This window comes from Pithys albifrons, chromosome 4 (genome assembly GCF_047495875.1).
Source record: "Pithys albifrons albifrons isolate INPA30051 chromosome 4, PitAlb_v1, whole genome shotgun sequence".
NCBI classification, from domain to species: domain Eukaryota; kingdom Metazoa; phylum Chordata; class Aves; order Passeriformes; family Thamnophilidae; genus Pithys; species Pithys albifrons.
The window spans coordinates 52,346,070-52,365,507 of record NC_092461.1 but is presented as its reverse complement, the minus strand read 5'-3'; the positions used below and the strand labels follow the sequence as shown (position 1 = coordinate 52,365,507).

The 19,438-nt window shown below is 43.0% G+C and overlaps 1 protein-coding gene across 4 annotated transcripts in view; it reads left to right on the top strand.

Moving 5' to 3' along the window:
- Nucleotides 1–2,847: 2,847 nt before the first annotated feature.
- ESRP1 (epithelial splicing regulatory protein 1) overlaps nucleotides 2,848–19,438 on the top strand; it is a 41,935-nt gene continuing 25,344 nt past the window's right edge. For all 4 annotated transcript variants that reach the window (XM_071554154.1, XM_071554153.1, XM_071554156.1 and 1 more), the window contains exons 1-10: nucleotides 2,848–3,241; nucleotides 3,442–3,570; nucleotides 4,428–4,541; nucleotides 6,959–7,073; nucleotides 14,325–14,423; nucleotides 14,524–14,578; nucleotides 16,530–16,640; nucleotides 16,729–16,861; nucleotides 16,945–16,987; nucleotides 18,444–18,745. In XM_071554154.1, the coding sequence (XP_071410255.1) occupies nucleotides 3,110–3,241; nucleotides 3,442–3,570; nucleotides 4,428–4,541; nucleotides 6,959–7,073; nucleotides 14,325–14,423; nucleotides 14,524–14,578; nucleotides 16,530–16,640; nucleotides 16,729–16,861; nucleotides 16,945–16,987; nucleotides 18,444–18,745 (1,233 nt within the window). In that variant the 5' untranslated portion in view covers nucleotides 2,848–3,109. The remainder of the gene's footprint in view (nucleotides 3,242–3,441; nucleotides 3,571–4,427; nucleotides 4,542–6,958; nucleotides 7,074–14,324; nucleotides 14,424–14,523; nucleotides 14,579–16,529; nucleotides 16,641–16,728; nucleotides 16,862–16,944; nucleotides 16,988–18,443; nucleotides 18,746–19,438) is intronic.

Here is a 19,438-nt window from a genome sequence, read left to right as displayed (position 1 = left end):
CACTGGGAAGGAAACTGCTCAGAATGGATGATTAAGTTTCACTGAAAGACAAGGAGCCAACCAAGGCAGTTCTCTCTGTCTGGCACCCTCCAATGTGGAATCATTTCAGAAATGTAGTTCTGGACTTTTGTAGTAAACTATAAATTTTTTTTTTAAAGTTGCACTAAACTAAGACTTGAAAGGAAAACTGCACAGAGAAATCCTATACCATTGAATCCCCCTGCTCCAGCTTAGGGAGAGGTCACAAAGCAAACTCCCTGTGTGAGGACTAACCCCACTCCTCAGATGCTGAGCACGGATCAGCTGCCACCACTGCTGAGGACATGTACCCCAGTCCTCTGCTATATGTACATTTTACTCAATGCATCAGAACAGCAGAATTAAAATGTATAAAGAAAACCAAAGTGCTCTAACCCTTCGACAAATGGGGCACAATTAGCTCAGGTGTTTCCTGATGCCAGATTCACATGGCCAGTTTCAGCTAAGCTTTTAAAAACTGGAGGGATTAATTTGACATTTTAACCCCTCAGGTTGCAGTCTCTGCTAACAGTGAATGCCATTTTTGAAATCTTAGTAAGAGTGAAAGTTACCCCAGCTATCTTGTGTCATGCTGTCTGTTGAAGCACACGAACTATCAAGCAGGAACTTGGTGGTAGTCCCTGCAAAGAGCAGCAGGCTCCACCAAACTGCAGCAGAGCACAACAAGGGTGCTGGGCACTATACAGATGAGTCAGTGGCAGACAGAATCCCCAGCAGTGGTGAAACATCTGCTCCCTTCCCGCCAAACAAACATGTGTGAGTTAATAAAAGGTGGTGCAAGATGTGAACCTGCACCAACATAAGGGATGGTGATGAAGAAACACACAATGCACACCACTGTCAAAATGTCCAGCAAACAGCTGGATAACCACGTTATCTGATGGGTGAGCAACTGGCTCACAGGTTGGGCACAAAGAGTTATAGAGAACGGGGTAACATCAGGCAGATGACCTGTCACTAGTGGGGTTCTACAAGGCTCCATCCTCAGCCCAGCGTTCCTCACTTTCATTAATGACTTGGACACAGGACTCAAAGGAATACTAAGGAAGTTTGCCCATGACACTAAATTGGGAGGAGCTGTTCACTCCCTTGAGGGCAGGGAGGCCCTGCAGAGAGACCTCAACAAATTAGAAAGATGAGTAATCACCAGCTCTATGAAGTGTAACAAGGGCAAGCTCTGGATTCTGCACCTGGGACAGGACCCTGGTTGTGTGTATAGACTGGGGAGGAAGAGGTTGGAGAGCAGTGCTGCAGAAAGGGACCTGGAGGTCCCGGTCGATGGCAAGTTGAATATGAGTCAGCAGTGCACTGGCAGCCAGGAGGGCCAACCATAGTCTGGGGGGCATCAGGCACAGCATTGGCAGCCAGTCAAGGAAGGGGATTGTTCCACTCTGCTCTGGTGAGGCCTCACCTTGAATATTGTGTGCAGTTTTGGGCACCACAATATAAAAAAGGCATCCAAAGGAGGACCATGAGGATGGTGAAGGGTCTGAAGAAGAAGCCTTACAAGGAGTAGCTGAGGTCGCTTGGTTTGTTCAGCCTGGAGAAGAGACCTCATCGTCATCTTCAACAGCTTCACAAGGGGAACTGGAGGGACAGGGACCAATCTTTTCACTCTCATGACCAGTGATAGGACTCAAGGGAATGGCATGAAGCTGAGTCAGAGAAGGTTTAGATTGGATATCAGGAAAAAGTTTTTCACCCAGGGGATGACTGAGCACTGGAACTGGCTTCTCAAGGAAGTGGTCTCAGCATCAAACCTGCCTGAGTCCAAGAAGCATTTGGACAATGCTCTCAGGCACACAGTGTGATTCTTGAGGTGACCACAGCAGGGCCAGGAATTGGCCTGGATGATCCTGATGGGTCCCTTCCAACTCAGTATATTCTATCATCTCTGTAAAAATTTCAAGAAGCAGCATCACAATGAGGCTGGAAATAAACAGCTGGGGTCTTAAAGAATGGGTGTACTATAGAATTTCCCCGTGGAAAGTTAGCGTTACTTGTTTACCCTACCTGCGGAGATTTGTAATTAAAAAATCTGATTTGGGGCATTACGCATCTAAAATGATTTCACCCCAAAACACCAATCAACAGAAGTGAGATTGTCACAAGGGCCAAAATCATCAGCTAACAGAGGGAAGGCTGCAACACCTAAGCAGCCAGCTCTTAACACACGGCTCTATCTGCCGGGCAGAAGCTGCGATGCCGCTGCCTTGAGTACGACAGAGAAAGAGGCTCCACCGCCCTGAGCCCCTCGGCTCGCTCGGCGGGAGCTGCTCCCGGGGTCAGCTGGCCCGCACGCCACGACAGTGCTCCCTGGCACCGCAACAGAGCCCTGCGGTAGGAGACCCGCCGGGGCTGCTGCGGGCGGCGTGGCCATCTCCCCTCCCCTTTAGCCCAAAGGACGGGGCTTCCCGCGGACGGAGGACCGCGACATATCCCGGCAGGAGCGGGCGGCGCCGCCCTGTCGGTGCCCAGCCGGACCTTCCCGGGCAGCGCGCCCCGACAGCGGCAGGCGGAGCCCGGCAGGGTCCGGGCCGCCGTCGGGGCACGCTGAAGCTCCTCGGAGGTCCGGGGAGGCTCCCCTACCACCGCGACCCCCGCAACCAGCCCGCAGTCCCGGCCCCGCGCCGAAGCGTCCCGCCCGCAATCCCGGCCCCGTGCTCCCGCTCCCTCTGCCGCCCCCGCCGCGCTGCCACGTCCCCGCCCGGCAGGGCCAATGGGCGGCGGCGCCAGGTGTGTGTTACCTGCACCACGTGAGCCGGGGGTGGGCAGGTGGTGCCGCGGCCCCGCGCAGAGAAGCCCGTAGCCATTGCGCGCTCCCCAAGGGTGCAGCTGGCGTGGGAGCGGCTGCCGCCCGCTTCGGGGAAAAGGGGAGGGAAAGGGGGGGGAGCCGTGCGCCTTCCCCGCGCCAGGTCCTTGGGGAGGAGGCTGTAGGTGGGGGCTTTGCCGCTTGGAAGCGTCTCCGCCAGGGAAAGTTTCCGCTTTCTTCTTGTCCCACTCCCTCCCTTCCTTCCTTTCTCTTTTTTCTTTCTCTCCTTTCTACCCTTTCCACTGACCCTGTGGCACCATGACGGCGTCTCCCGACTACCTGGTGATCCTCTTTGTGACCACGGCGGGCAGCAACGGGGCAAGGCTGGGCTCAGACGAGCGAGAGCTGCTCCAGCTCCTGTGGAAAGTGGTTGACCTGAGGAATAAGGAGGTATTTTTAGCCGAGGGAAGAGCACCTCGACCTGCTGCTCCCCTTGGCCCTTGCCATGCTGGGTGTGAGTAGGGTGGTCTTAGCGCTGGCAATGGGTGCTCCAGGCTGGAGCAGGCTCTGGTGGAGGGCAGGGGCTGGTGCTGCAGGTGCGGGCCCCCGGCCCAGGGAGCTGACTCACCCCTCCTCTGCTTTCTCTGGAGTTGGGGCACCTGCATGACGTGCTGGTCCGGCCTGACCACCTGGAGCTGACGGCTGAGTGCCAGGAGATCACCCAGGTGGATGTGGAGAGCCTGGCACTGGCTCCACCGCTGGAGCAGGCTTTGAGACAGGTGACAGCCCATAACTGGGTGCTGGTGTCCTGTAGGAGCTACCCCGTACAATAGAGGCAGTATTATCATGTACTTTATCCTTTCCACCCCAACATCAGGATTGGAACCTGGCACAAGGGAACCACTGATATGTGTGGGCCAGGCAACCTCTATATGAAGGGCTTTGTGGGCATTTCTCCCTTGTTTTTTTCCTCATTCAGCTGAGGAGAAAGTGAGCCCCAAGAGAGGAAGGTCAGGATCAGATATTCCCCTATCCTGCTCTCCTGCTATGCTGGACCCTGAGTGAGTCTCAGCTGAGGGTGAGCCCCAATCAGTGTTAGAAGCCAAGTTTAGATATCCCCTGAAAAGGCTGGGTGGTGGCGTGTCCTGTCTAGGCTTGTGCTGATCAGTCCTGAGAAGGTGACAGTACTAAAGCCCCTAGATTAACAAGGTAGTGTGCATGATTTCCATTGAGGTTAGGACTGAAAACCTGTATGCTTTCCAACATGCTTGACTGCCCTGTCTGAAAAGCTCTTCTGCCCCAGGACTGTCTCAGCATTCTGCAACTAGCTTTGTGTCTCATTGCAGTGCTATTGCAAATGTTTCTCAAAACAGACTTTTTGCTGTGATGTGGAGTGTCTGTGTAGCCTTTTTTCCTTAGAAAGGGGGAAAGGGGTAGTTTCGTAGTGAGGATAATTACGAAAGTTAGCATGCGCTTAGGTAGTAAGAAACAAATCTACAGAAGTGAAGGAGTAGGCTTATGCAAAAGGGGATTCTAACTCCATGTTCCTGCTGCCCAGGAATAACATGATGACACTGCTTAGTGCAGTCATTGTGATCTGTTTAACATGTATGTCTCTTCTTGTTCCTGCCTACAGTTTAATCAGTCTGTGAGCAATGAGCTGAATATTGGTGTAGGTACTTCCTTCTGTTTCTGTACTGATGGACAGTTGCACATTAGGCAGGTTCTGCATCCTGAAGCTTCCAAAAAGGTATGTAGTTGTAACTTAAGTTTGACTTTTAATGTGCTTTCTGAGATTTCTTGCAAAATTGATAAATGTCTCTTTAGTAAGAGGGTACCTCCACAAAACCATAGAACAAACATTACTCCTACATTAATGTGCTCACCAGGCTAAAGAGCCTGTCCATGTGGAAGGCATGTGTGTATGTAGCCTTGAGATGCCTTTTGAAGTTAAATCAGAGGGAAGATACTCTTAAGTGTTTGAGAGAGGAGCAGTGCATTGACAGTACTCGTAGCTTCTGCAGCTGTAGGAGCTACAATGGGTTAAAGGTGGGATTTGGAGATGTTGCTAAATAGTTAACCACCTTTAATCACAAACTCTCTTTTGAAATTTTACATTCATGTTTAGCTTCAGCAGCTTTGAATCTCTGTGTGTTCAGCTGACACCCCAAGGGTGGTGTTCATATTTGTGTGGAGCCGAACAGTAGTTTGAGGCAGACTGTGAGTGATGATTAGTCCCATAGTCTAGAGATTTCTGTAACTTCAGAGTTGCCAAATCTCTAACAGTGTTACAAGGTCCTGCCTACTTTTCGTTAGTGATAGGATTGCAGCAATATGCTGAGTCTCTCTAGTTCTGAAATAACTGATTCAATATTAATAGCATATCATTTTGTGGTTTGCTATGAACATGCATTGCTCTGTAAATGAGCTCTTCTGCTCCCATTGCAACTGACTTCTGTGCCCACTAATCCGCTGCTTCATCTTTGAAAGGGTACTGCTGCAAGTCTGTGCTGTTACAGAACTAATACTGAATGAGTTTGGTTGCAATACTTATTGGTGCTTTAAGTGTTTATAGCTTGGAAGAGAAACAGTAAGCACGATTCATGGTGCAGGGACAGTAACTTGTTTTCTATGATGCGTAATATGAAAAATGTGAAAACAGGTTTTTAATACTTTTTTCTTGGTTAATAAATCTTTTCATCCTATTAAATTATGTGTATAAAAGAAGGGACAACTCCTACAATTATTGAAGTTGGTTTGATGTTGGGGATAGGCATCCTTTTTCTTTATCACAGGGTCACAGAGAGGAATGAAATCTTCATCTAAATCTTCTGTTGCTGTTTTGTTAAGAATTATTCAATAGAAACCTTTTCTGTACTGCCTGTAGATAAAATAAACCATATGTTTATGAGACTCTTAAATAGTTCTTTGTTGAATACCCTAATCCAGACACTGGAGTGTGGGATCACTAAAATCCAGATAGGCAGAAATCACTAGGCTCTTGATCAAGATGCTCACTCTGAACTCACCTAGCAGCTCATGGTAGTCAGAGAATGAACTAGCATCAAGTATTCCAAGTGAATGTGAGTGAAGTACTGAACTTCATTTTACATCATTGAAGAAAGAGTCTTGCTAAAACTAAAGCAGAAAATCTTGGCAAGCACACTTGCATTTTCATAAGTTTGTCTTTAAAGAGTGTTGTTTGTCTAATGCACTGTCCGTATGTTAAGATAAGCTCTAACATTCTCAAAGCAGAACTTGTTTAAGAGCCTAAACGTCTTTCTTTGGGCTCCCTAAGTCTGCTTTCACATAGCCTGTTATTCAGTTATAATGCCAGATGCTAACTAGTAGTTAAACCTGAGAAAGCCCTTACTTTTAGTCTGGAGAGGCCTTGCAGGCAACAATCAGCAAAGAGGAATATGAAGTATTCTGTCTGTGGGGAAGCTCTGGGGTGAAGAGCTAGCTGAAGGAGTAAGGTTTGTGTTGGTTTCAACAGCTTCCCCAAGACTTCTCCATGTCTTTTCTTTCACATCCCCCCAAAAATTTAAAGCATGTGTTAGATGTAGTGGTGGGCCAAAAATTATTTTATGGACTTTCAGGGGACTACATAACTTGCTTCTGGTTTCATACACTGCAATTAAAGCAGTTACCATAAACTGCCAACCTCTGCACCATGTCAAGCCCTCATCTCTTTTGTTGGGAATAAATATTGGAAGTGTGACTATTCTCTGAAAACTCAACCTTGTCTACAAACTGGAATAGCATCTGCTCCTTTTGCAAATTGTGCTTGGTTCTGTAAACTGAGCTGAGTGCCCTCTGGTGTTTCACAGTTTAAATTAGAATCAAGAATTGATGGTACAAGTTACAATGGCAGGCATTTGCTCTCAAACTATGTATTGAATTTGAGGCTCTAGTAATAATCACAAATGTTTCTCTGGCAGTGCAGAAGCACATTTGCCTTTTTAAACTACACATAGAGAAAGCTGCTTAAGCAAAAAAGTTTAGAAAGATATTTAGATGACTAAGAAGAGCAATGTGAGTTTCTCTGTAGCAATGGATATTTGTATTTCTTAGCTTTATATGAAAATTGTTAGAAAGTTTGGTATCGAAAGGCGAAGTAGACTAAACTTACCCTAACTGACAGTAGTTACTTTGTTCCTGTTACAGAATATCTTACTGCCTGAATGCTTCTATTCCTTTTTTGACTTGCGGAAAGAGTTCAAGAAGTGTTGCCCTGGCTCACCTGAAGTTAGCAAACTCGATGTTGCGGCCATGACAGAATGTATCCTTTTACCAGTGATGGTGTCTGCTGCTGTTACAGTCTTGGCTGAATTGTAGGACAGAGGTGTGTGAGTAATGCTTGCAACATGTGCTTAGGGGTGGTATAACTTTAATAAGTGACTCAGGGCTGTACTCAGCTTTCTCACAAAGATAAAGATAAAAACATATGAAGATGCATGCTTCCATGGAAAAAAAATCCTGTATTTCTTCTTGGCTTCTATATGGTTTTTTACTATCTTTTGTAGTTTTTTCTCTTTAATCTTCACAGTTTAGTGTAACCGCACATTTGTTCAAATTGCTACTATGAATCATGATGTTAAAGTTTGACGTGGTTCATTGCACCAGTTAGATTTTTATCTAATTTTTAGGCAGGAATGTAGAGAGGCATCTTAATTTTCAGGAGAGGGAATGGTTATTCTTGATATGAACTTCTAGTGAATCTGTAAGGCTGGGATCCTGTTGGTACATGTGGCACATGCTGCACCTGACAAGGTGAGACTCAGCTGGCACTGAAATGCAGTCAGTAATATGTTTCTGTTTTCAGTGATAGGGATGTCTAAAATGACTCTCTGAGTAGTCTGAAGTGGTCTGTAACCTAGTCCTGTCTGGCTCTTTACTAGTCTCAGCATGTTTTTGTTTATGTGCCAGGTACAATCAGGAGCTGAAGCTGTGAATGACTTGGCCATGCTTTCTTCCTTGTTTCCCTGTCAGTCACCCCTCTTCCTACAAGCTTTATTCCTCATCTCAAACATACTCTTGGACACAGAAACACTTGACTTCCTTACTGAGCTCTTGAAGTAGTGATCAACAAAAGCTAGCTGGCAGGGAGGAATAAATGAATTTGGGAAGTTCTTTATTATTGATGATTGTTGTTGCTATTGTTTCTATAGCTTTTTCTTTGACTAGCCTATTATGCCCACAGAGTGGCTGCCATTAAGAGCTGATGTCTGTGGTTTCTGAATTATTTTGGCCTTTCACTGCAGAACTAGCATTGCCTGAGCTTTGTACCTGTGTCAGAGGCATGAAATACATATGCATTTGTGGATTTTTGTATATTTTTCTTTGTTTAACTGTAAGGTTGAATACTGGAGGCTCCTTGCTCTTCTTTGTCATCTGCAAATTAAGATTCTTCTCTGCTAGTGAAGAGGCAGTAACTAATTCTCCCCCTAGTCTGAAGCAAAGCAGTACACTTAGAGTAGGAGTCTGACTTGTGCATAGAAGTGAAATAAAAGCTGTGTTGCATAGAAAATGGATGTTGGAGGCTTCTTAAAGTTATGGTCAAAACCTTAATGCATTGTTTAAGGAATGCTTTGACATGAGCTGGAGAAGTTAAAGGCAATGAACTATTTCAGCTGATTTGGAGAGTTGCCTTTGCTGAGGGTGAATATCTGGGGTATGTCTTGCCACTCTGCAAGGAGTTGTATGACTGTAGCTGTCTGGAGTGCCTCTGGTCAGCTAAGGCACGGTGAAGGACTGTGTATTACCTGCTGCCAGGAGAGGAAAGTAGACCACTCTGTCTTACCTGACTGTGAGGAAGCTCCTAAAGAGTCAGTACCATCTGAGCATGGTTTTGGCAGGTGCCAACAGTATTTTCTCCAAGTTCTTAGCAGTTTGGTCAGTCTATCCAAATGCACTCAGCACGAGTCTGAATTCTGGATATGTTACGCTTCTTAAGGCATATAAACCTAACTTCATTCTGCTCTTATATTAATCTTTGTGGTTTGTCCTGTTTTGTAACTGGTAATGTTCTTATTTGTAAAGTTGTTATGGTTATGAAACATGGCTAAAATTGCCTGTCTCTGACTCCATTGTTTGAGAGTGTTGGGGGCAAAGGATGCAGAGACCAAAGAGGATAAATAACTTTTGTTTTCCTTTAATTGACAAATATGGTTTTTTTCCTTACCTTCTTGAAGTGTACCAAATGAATCTGTGTCAGAAGCTGTGTAAGTTAATTGCACACTGAGAGTCTGGACATGTATGTAATGTTTGGGATAAAAGGTTGTTGGAGCAGGTGCGAAGTCTAAAGACTAGTTCAAACAGTTGTCTGCAGAGTCGTTTGGGGTGTTTTTCCCTTCATGTGTGGATATGCTGGGCTGGGGGACACAGAAACAAGTTAGAAACAAATGCATTGGGTTGAAATGAAGCTGCAGGTTAGTGCATAAAATCTGACGAAGCTCTTGGTATTCTTGTTGAAAGTGCAGGTCTTCAGTCCCACTACTAAAGAGGCTGCATGAGATGGATCTTCCATGATTTCTGCCACATAAACTGTACTGTGCCACTTTGTTAGCATTTGGTGAGGATAGAAGGGTTTTGGTATAGGGGTAGGGTACTGACTAGAGATTCAAGAGATGTGCATTTGTAAACTGATGGGAACAGGAATAGAATAATTTTTGGGCACGTCCCTTCATGTACTTACATCTCCATTTATCTGTGTGTAAGATGGTTGTCATCAGTAAGAAGAAACTTGTATAATACAAAATAGTTAAGGAAAAGCTTGCTATTAATCTACAGTTACCTCATTTGTTAAAGTCTTCAAAAACTTATTTTGATGTGTAACATTTGATTAAACAACAAACTGCAGGCAAATGTTCCCAACACTCAGAGGAGATATAGCTTCCTACTGCACTGTCATTCTGGATATACATTTCAGTATTACACACTGGATAGTAGGGGATTAGCTATGTATTTCTTGCAGGTAAGGCAAGCACAATCTTGAAAAAGAGCATAGAGATAAACTGAATAATTGTCTGGGTTATTCTTCCTTTAGAAAGTACTTTGGGGACTTATTGTTTCGCAGGGTACTTGAAATTTTTGTAAAGGAACAAAATTATTCCAACCCAAGAGCTCAGGTGAAAGCTTTACATACCTTCCCTCCTCCTTCCCCCAAGAAATTACAAATTTCATGTACAAATACTCACTGATTTATTGTAGTTGAAGGTCGTGCAATTTTTAAAATGCCATGAAATTTGAAGGACCGTGGAAGAACTGAGACTAGTTGTAACTACTATCTCTGAGTGCTACTACTGCTTAACTTACAATCTCAAAACAGTTCTTAGTGTAGGAGACAGTCTTCTGACAGAACTTAGTTGGAATTGTGTAAGTGTAGTGACAGCAGGACAATTATGAGCAATTTCAAGTAACAAAACTTGAGAGAAGTGATCATGTTCCAGCAGAGAAAGGAACTTGGGTCTGTTGAATATTTTTTTCTTTTCCTTTTTAATGTGTAAGCCTACAAAAGGAGCAGGGTTGTTCATGCACCCTCTGTACTTCCCATACTTGCTACTCTTCTTGATTTGCAAAGCTTGCTTAGCCAGTTTTCACCCTGTGAGTGCCTTCAGGGTGGAGTGAACAAACCTTGCTTGATTGTTCACATTAGGTCTGCAGAAGACTCATCCTTTGCCTCAAGATTGGGTGTGCATAAGCCATTAAATGGCAAATAGCTCTTGCTTCCTCCAGTGCTTTGTTTGTTCCACTTATGAACTGGATTTGTGAGGATAACTCCTTACTAGGAGTATCTGACAGTCTTCTCAGAAGAAACACAAGTGCACTGCAGAACAACCTGCTTAATGTGCTGAAACTTGGTTTGTTGGACTTTTATTGTTTTGGGATTTTTGATTTAGGGGTCAAAATTGGAAACAATTATGTGGAGCACAGTTAAAACTAATAATGCTTAACTCTGGCAATGAAAAGCACTTAATAGGGTATTACCTGAGAATCTTGGCTATTGCTATTTGTATTTCTTGTGATAGTACTCAGAAACTGGGTAATATGAGATTATACCTTTCTAAATAATACTTTGCATAAAGGTAATCCTCTGTCTAAAGAGACTTAAATAAGAAACAGAACAAAGGGGAAAGGATCAGTGCATAGCACAACTGCAGTGCTGTTTCATGTCATCTCAGGTTGAGTTGTTCAGTAAGAAAGGAGTTAAGAGACTGAGAAATGGAAGACAGTGGGAGGGAAGAAATCTTAGAGGGCACTGGCAGTGGGTGAAGCTGTGGTGATGAATCAAGAAATGATTAAGAAACTTCTTACATGTTATAGAGGCCACCTAGATGTACAACAGGTCTTCCCTCCTGATCCTTTAAACTTCCTGAGTGTTGCAGGAGGTGGTACCATACCTGCACAGCAAGATTAAGCAGTTCCTTGTTTCCCATACTGCCCTGTATTTGGGAGTGCCATTTGCTTGTTGCTTTGTTAAGAATACACATGTGTATACGACTGCATATAGTAGCTTTAGACAGCCAAGTCTGATTTTTAGCACTGCTTTAAATGTGAACTTGGATTATCCACTGCACTTGTCTCTTTTCAATTGCCCGGGAGAGACATCCTTGAAATAAAAATGTACACAAATATGTGTGGCTTCTTATCAGTTAACATAGCAAGGAGTGGGTTTTGTCAAGGCTATTCAATTCAGTTTTTTCCCAAGAGTTTAGAACTTCTAGTGCCTCTGTCCACAGGAGTCCACCTCTGTGTAGTCAGTCTTGCTCATTAGAATACAGGTTTTCACTTAGGAGCACGTTAATAATACTGACTTGTATGTACAGAAAATTATCAATTCTTTTCTCCAGTCTTGCTTAAAAGCCTTTCTTCTAACTAATCAGAGGTGAAGGTGTGCAATTTCTTACTTCTAATGTTCATACCTTTCTTCCTCCCTCCCACTCTGTTTATATTAATCTAGAGTTTGGCACAACTGACTCCATGTCTAACATCTGGTACCAATTTCCATTGGCAGCAGGGTGTTTTTAGGAACTACATCTCATCTGGGTCAGTGTCTTCAGAAAACATTTTCACTGGAGGAAGTTAACATGGGGTGGAGGAATTGTTTGTTTTCCTTGTGTGACAGCCTCTCTTCCAATTTGCAGCCTCTTCATGCTGCTGCATTCTCATTTCTGGCAGCTGATCACCTGTAGGGATCTTTGGCTCTGCACAAAGGAAATATTGAAATGTCTTTTCAGCTCTGACAGCTCAGTCTCAACACCCAAGTGCATGTGTGTGCACATGTGTATGCATGTCCTCTGCTGGAATAGCTCTTGAAACTGCTGCCAAATTTCTCTTAATTTTTGACAGAGGAAAGACATTTGCAAATCTTGATAAAAATTTGTCAGGTGAGACCAGGGTTCCAATACCTGCATCTTTAGGTGCTTCTGGATGGACAGTAGAGACTCTGCACAAGCCTAGTGCAGAGCTGTTAGATGCTGCAGGGGCAAGGATGTTGGGAAAAGAAGCAGCACTCCCCTGCTCTGATACACAAGGTGCCCAGAAACATCTGTGTGGTGCTGCTTAGGCACCCTCTCTGCGAGGGAGTCTGTTTGTGGGTTACTGTTCTTTTCAACCACCCTTTCCCAGGGACAGGGGGAGGAGGTGAGCTTGAATTTAAAGCTTACAGAGAGATACTAGAGTGAAGAAATTTTTTATTGTCATAAATAGTGGTAATCTCTTAAACTGTGTTTCTGAGGTTGTTCAGGATTTTTTGCTTATTTTTAAGAAAGCTATCTAATGTTCTCAGTACTTTACCCCAAAGGAAGTACCAGGAGGGAGAGTAAAGCCATGACTAGCTATTTATAGTCAAGCAGTTGGGGGGGAGAAATCACTGGTTTAAGTTTTTTAAACTCTGAAACTTCAAATGTTCTTTGAAGACTAAACATCATCCTCTCACTTTCCGTATTCCAGTGCATACTTAAAACCAACAAAGCCTCAAAATCAAGTTAGCCTCAAGAGTATTGTGTTGGCACAGAAGCTTTCCTTTTGTTGCTGTCAGGAGGAATGCATTAATTCAGTTGAAATTATTTTTCATCTCAGAAGACAACACCTAAACAACTTTTTAAAAATCTATTTTGTAGAACTGACTTACAGTCATCCTATGAATAATAGGGAAGACTTTATTTCACAAAGAAACTTGTGCTGCCTCACCTGTTGATGAGATGATACGGCAAAGCTTCTGTGAAGTGTTTGTTTCTAACAGAAACTGTTCGGTTCCCCGCACTTCATGTAGGCATCTGCCAACTCAAACTTTGCCCAGCTCTAGGTGGAGCTTTTTTTTTTCCCCTTTCCTTTTAAGAGGAAACCTGCTGTCTTAGACTATGGAGCAACTTTTGAGCACCAAATTGCAGGCTCTTGAGCATTTGAAATGTGTCTGCTGTAGTTTGGGAGGGGGGATGTGGGCAAGTTTTCAGTGTTGCATTACTGTACTGCAACACCAAGATGGGCCTCTTTTTAAGAAACTCATTCACTCTTTTTCTGAAGTCTTGATGTAATGTGATAAAGCAAGTGAAAAAAAAAGCACAAGTCCTATTCCCAGGCTTCTTTATATTTCTTGTTCTGTTCTTGATTACTTTTTCACTTTACACTCATTAAATAAAGTGATGAGTGAAAGACTTGTTAAAAGTTTGCTTCCTGGAGTAGAGTTGCAAGAAGCCTTGCAGTCCTGTAGCCTGGTGTTGGAGAGGAGCAAACATGATGGAAAGTAGAAGAGATACCTTAGTAATCTCTGTTTAAGTTGTGTGAAAAAGTTGGTATATGCAACTTAAATCAGACTCCCTTTATGAATGTGTGGCTTTTATTTGGTCTTTCTGTGGCCTGTCTTTCTAGGAGAGGGCACTTCCTTCTCTCTATTGCAGTCATTTCCAAAGTCCTTCAGATTGAAGAAGATACAGCTTCAGGATTGTTTTGCATCTTGGCAAAATACATAAGTGGTGGACTCTTACCAGGTTCTCAAAATGCTTCTGTGTAACAGCACAAAACTCGGGTTGTAACTTCTAATAGGCAAGGTTTAGATGAAGTGCCATTTGTGGATTTTGTTGAGGTAGTAAGACACTTATTCTCCTTTGGGATTTACTTGTTCAGAAAGCATGTGGTATTTCCTCCTATTTGTGGAACTTTTAGTTGATTCCTTCTTCTCCAAATCTTTCCTTAGAGATTAAAGATGATGTTAATTAAAGAGGACTCCAGTCTCTTCCACATATGGAGAAGCATATCTGTCAAATGTACGTAATTCATGCATATATTAAATATATGCCCTTATTATGGGATCTTATGTTCCCAGACACTTCCTGAAATTACCTCACACTCCCGCAGGTGGCAGTAGTTGGAGGCCAAGGCAGAGCAGCTAACATATCCCAGCAGGAAAATGGATTAGATCTTCCCCTGAGAAGTGACAAATACCATCAAGGATAGCATGAAAGTGTGTTACTCTAGCAGGAAGCCAATTAGGAATCTTTTTGGTGATGATTGACTTAACTCCAGCATGAAGATTTAAATCTTGACAAGAGCAGTCCAGCATTTCCCTATGGAGCCTCACAAGTTGAAGATATGGGGAATATTATTTTAACACTAATATCTGAACCATATAGTAAGTGATTATGATGAATGAATTCTCTGTTCCTTCCTTGGTTTTGATGCCTGTCCTGTAAGCTGATGAAGCAGGAAGTAACTTGTGCTGTATTTCATAGATCACCGATTTTCAGATCCAGAAAGAGTCAACTACAAATTTGAAAGTGGGCCTTGGTAAGTACTTTCCCCCTCTTCTTGCTGTGTGTTTCAACCCCCACCACCTTTTGTTTAAAGTTACTGTTTAGATAAGCTGTGCTTCTCTGTATTTCTAATCTTCAAATAGCTGTTACCATTATTTCTGTTTATCTTGCCACTTCTGTGGGAATCAATTAGATCCTTTAAGTGGGAAAAGGAACACATTCTATGATCCAGGTGCAAGCCAGATTTCTTATTAATCTCAATGTTGCCTGTTAGCTGCTGATAGTTCTGGGTTCCACTAATAAGTTCTTCAAAGGGGTGCTAAGTGTACTGTGCTGTTAACAAAGAATATAAGCAGTGTTGCAGAAGTGACCCTATTGGTTACTAACTCTTGCACTCTTCCTTCAATTTACTCCACAGTTACTACATACACATCATGATCCTTTTTTTTTATAGGGAAGAAACACTTTTGTAAAGATACTGGGCCGGAGATACTGTGCTTCTACTCAATTGCTTAGGCTATGATGTTTGTCTTACTCCCCAGTATGTTTTAAACATAAAGCTTTATCTGCTTTTCATGACTGCTGTGTTGTTTGGTTTATCTTTTTTTGTTGTTTTTTTTTGTTTGTTTGTTTTTGTTGGTTTGTTTGGTTTTTGTTTGGTTTTTTTTTAATGTAACCGTGCTTTTTTTTATATGTATAAATGCAGATTTTTCTCAGTGGTTTGCTGGGTACTCTCTCTGCAATATCACAAGAGACTGGTGTTAAACTGACTTTGCTTGTATTCCATCTTGCACAAATACTTACTTCCCTGCTTCCAGATTAAGGATCTACCATAGTGGTAGATGATGCTGACACCTCTGAGCCAAAAGAAGCAAGAAAAAAATGCAACAATATTGGCAGAAAGTATCTAGAAATATTAGCTCAGGGGTTATGTTTAGCATTGTTCTAAGCTTTTTCCTTTTCACTAACTAAATTCTGGGGTGAGGTGGAAGATTCCCATCTTATTGGATAGTAAGAAGTACTGAATTAGGAGGCAAGGAAGAACAGTTTGGGACAGTCAGGTACAGGAAGGCCACCTGAGAAATTAAAATATGAGTGAGAAACATGACCATTCTATAAAGAGGCATACCATGGCCCTTTTGTATGAGGGAGTCCTCTGCTACTGAACAGCACTTCCTCTGCTTCATCAATCACACAGTCTCTGCTGTGCATAACCCTGTTCTTGCAATAGGCAGAAAGGCAGCCTTGGGTAGCTGAGAGCATTTTGTTGTACGTGAACTTTTAACAAGTAAGAGAACAAAAGAGACTGTGGTAATGACCAATTAAACCTGGCTTTCTGTCACTAAGCTGTTCCCATGCTAAGCAGCCAATGTAGCCTTTAGCTATATTAGTCTTTAGCAGCACGATGATGGCCTGAACAAGCCATGTTAGGGCTCACAACTCTGGACAGGAGTCCTGTGTGTGCTGAGCACAGCCACGAACAGCTTTGGTCTTTGCTTGTGACTGGCTCTTACCCGCTGTCACAGTGCAAATGATAAGCACTAATCTCAGTTACATCTGATTGCTCTGCTTCAATTTCCACCTAGCTAGATTAGAATAGCAAGGGCTTGTTTTTTATACCAGCAACCCTCTTCAGATAATGGAGAAGCACAAACGATATTGGGAGCAGGAAGTAATTTGGGACCATGATGAGAGATGACAGCTCAAAGAGCAAATGTGGTGAAGCAGGAAAAGGAAACTGGGAAAGGGGCAGCTTAACAGAGCAAACTTTCCCTAAGAGACTTCTACAGTGTGTTTCAATTGTGATGTGGCTTTGGATGATGGTGGCACTTAGGCCTCACTGACCTGGCAGTGCCATCCAGCAGACATGGATCAGGGACAGAAGCCTGTACCTGGAGCACAAATGGCAAGCAGGAAGGGCTGATGATGTGTGGCAGATACTACAGGCAGATGTCTGCATTTACTCCATCTTTCTGTGCTTGCAGCAGCAAGATGGAACTTGTGGATGACAATGCTGTTATCCGAGCAAGAGGATTGCCATGGCAGTCGTCTGACCAGGACATAGCAAGGTTCTTCAAAGGCCTAAATATTGCCAAGTCAGTAGCTAAGAATTTACCTGTACACTTGTAGTGCTTTGGATGTTTGAGTCACGGAGTTTCATCTCTTTTGATTGACATCTTGCAGGGGTGGTGCTGCACTCTGTCTCAATGCCCAGGGTAGGAGGAATGGAGAGGCTCTTGTGAGGTTTGTAAATGAAGAGCATAGAGATCTGGCACTACAAAGGCACAAGCATCACATGGGGAATCGATACATTGAGGTGCGTGACATTGGCTTTGAGATCCCCTTCTCAAAAGGAATGCAAATTGCATGACAATCACATCTTCTCTTTTCTTTCTTTAGGTATACAAGGCAACAGGTGAAGACTTCCTTAAAATTGCAGGAGGTAACTTTTAGAGGGTGAAAAGGGATGGTTTGTTTCATCAGCATCACTAACTTTTGGCTGTTAACTGCTCCTGTTGAATGTGGCCTTTCATTTTTTGTCTTTGAACAAGTATTTGGCTGGTGTATTGATTACTTTGTATTCTGCTAGCAGCAGTCCAAGGTGTTCTATGATTTATCTGCCCACCTTTCTCTTTTAGTCTTGCTGTTTTCAAGCAGCCTGTCAAATCAGGATTTGATTGGGCAAAGTAATCTTGTATATGAACTTAATTTGTTAGGTCATCTTAACTGTGGGGATCTAAGTTATTGATTGCTGAAAAAATGAAACCGGAATAGTTTTTCAAAACAATAGGACTGTTGTTGCTGTGGAGACTTGCACATGAAACCGAACATATGATGCTGTAAACACAAGAGATTTATGGAACCAACTTTCTTCAAATCAAGTCTTTGCCTCAGACTTAATAGGGAGGATTTAAGGGAAATGTTTATTTAAAGGGAATATTGAAATATTTGCTGATAATTGAAAGGCAGCAAAATTTGCTTTACAAAACTTTTCTTTGGTCTCTTTTCCTCTCTGTTATGTCTGAAAGCATACAAAATTTGAATTAAAATCCAATTAGCTGTTGTATCTACAATACAGCCTTAAGGTCCTTGCTGGTTCCTGGAAGATACTTGGTCTGGGGATTGCAAGTGACTAACTGGATATCTGAGTTTAAGGTTTTACTGTGGGAGAGACTATTAAGTTGTCAACTAAATAGCTAACGGATAAGCTTGGTAATAATTATCTCACTCAAAGTCAAGACACTGCAAGATGACATGGGTGAAGAATGGTGTGTGTCTTGTACGACCAAACTTTGCAGAATGAGAGAGGTGTAAGTGAAAGGACTGAATTAATATATGAAGTTGGTTGGCAGCTGCCTTTGGATAGGGTCAAGTTATGAGCATCACTTGTGTCCTAAAAGTACTGAAAGTAGAATTGGCAGACTTTGACAATTCTGTCAAGATAGGATGAAATTTTTGAACTGTTTTCAACATGCCCTTTCAATTTTATTTCCTAGCATGATGATCTGGGTACTTGGTTGCTATATATTATGGCTTTAGTGCACACTGAAGGTATTCTGAAGTTAAAAAGGTGAGATGCACAGTAGCACAGGTGTTGCTTACCCTAGAGATGTGGAGACTGTACTTTCCTTGGACTTAGAACACAGCAGAAACTTGCTATTTTAATTTTGAATAGGGTGAATATCCTCTAAATGATAGAGTAACATTATTGTACTTTATTGGGCAGTGTCCTACAGCATATATCTAGTTTATCAAAGGGACATCTTTCCTGACTTTCAAGGCAAATACTGTTCTATCTACTCAAAAACCGTCTGTGGGGAGGACTTGGCTATGCCAGACTTGCTCATGATTTTGTGGCAGTCTAGACTTCAGTGATTCTGTTCTTTTTCTTGTTAAAGGCACTTCCAATGAGGTTGCGCAGTTCTTGTCAAAAGAAAACCAAGTCATCATCAGAATGCGAGGTCTTCCTTTCAATGTCACAACAGAAGAGGTGCTGACTTTCTTTGGTCAGCACTGCCCTGTAACAGGAGGAAAGGAGGGAGTTCTGTTTGTCACATACCCTGACAGCAGGCCAACAGGGGATGCCTTTGTCTTGTTTGCTTGTGAGGAATATGCACAAAATGCACTGAAAAAGCATAAGGACTTGCTGGGCAAAAGGTATATTGAACTCTTCAGAAGCACTGCAGCAGAAGTTCAGCAGGTTGGTGCAAACTTTGCAAACCTTGGCTTCTTGTAATCCAAACTTCTACACTGCTAGCACTGGAAACAAATACTGCTTGGCCATGACTTGAAAGCTTCTTTTATGTTCTCTCACTCTTGACTCCTGCTGGAATGTGTTCTGTCTGAATCTCTATGAGGTTTTTCCCCCTCAAAATGTAAGATTTTATGGTATATGGATGTTCTCAATCATATATACAAACATTTGGGGGGTTTGGGTCCAGTAGCCTTGAAGAAAGTTGATGTGGATCTAGTGCTTTACACTGCAGATACTGAATTTGATGAAATCCAATGATGGTTTGCTCAGAAGGAGTGTTGGCAACAAATTTTGGATCTAAAAGACTTATGTCAATGACAGAAAAGCAGAGCCTTTTGATGTAGGTGTCCTCTTCAGAGCAGTGTATCTGAAGAGTCTTACAAATTGCCTCTGAGGGCAGACCTCTGCCATTTTCTGCCAGCACAGGCTGCCTAGCAGAGGGTGGCAAGACTTTATGAAACTGGTCCTGAAGAATCTGGTGTTAACAGGGCTTGGTGGACCATAAATTACAGTTAGGCTGTCAGGGAAAGGAAGTAGGGCTGAAAGGATTAAGTTTCCAAAGACTTACAGAGCTTCAGCTGAGGTCACTAATTTCTAAATGTGATTCTAATAGTGTAAACTATGGTGCAAATTATAGCC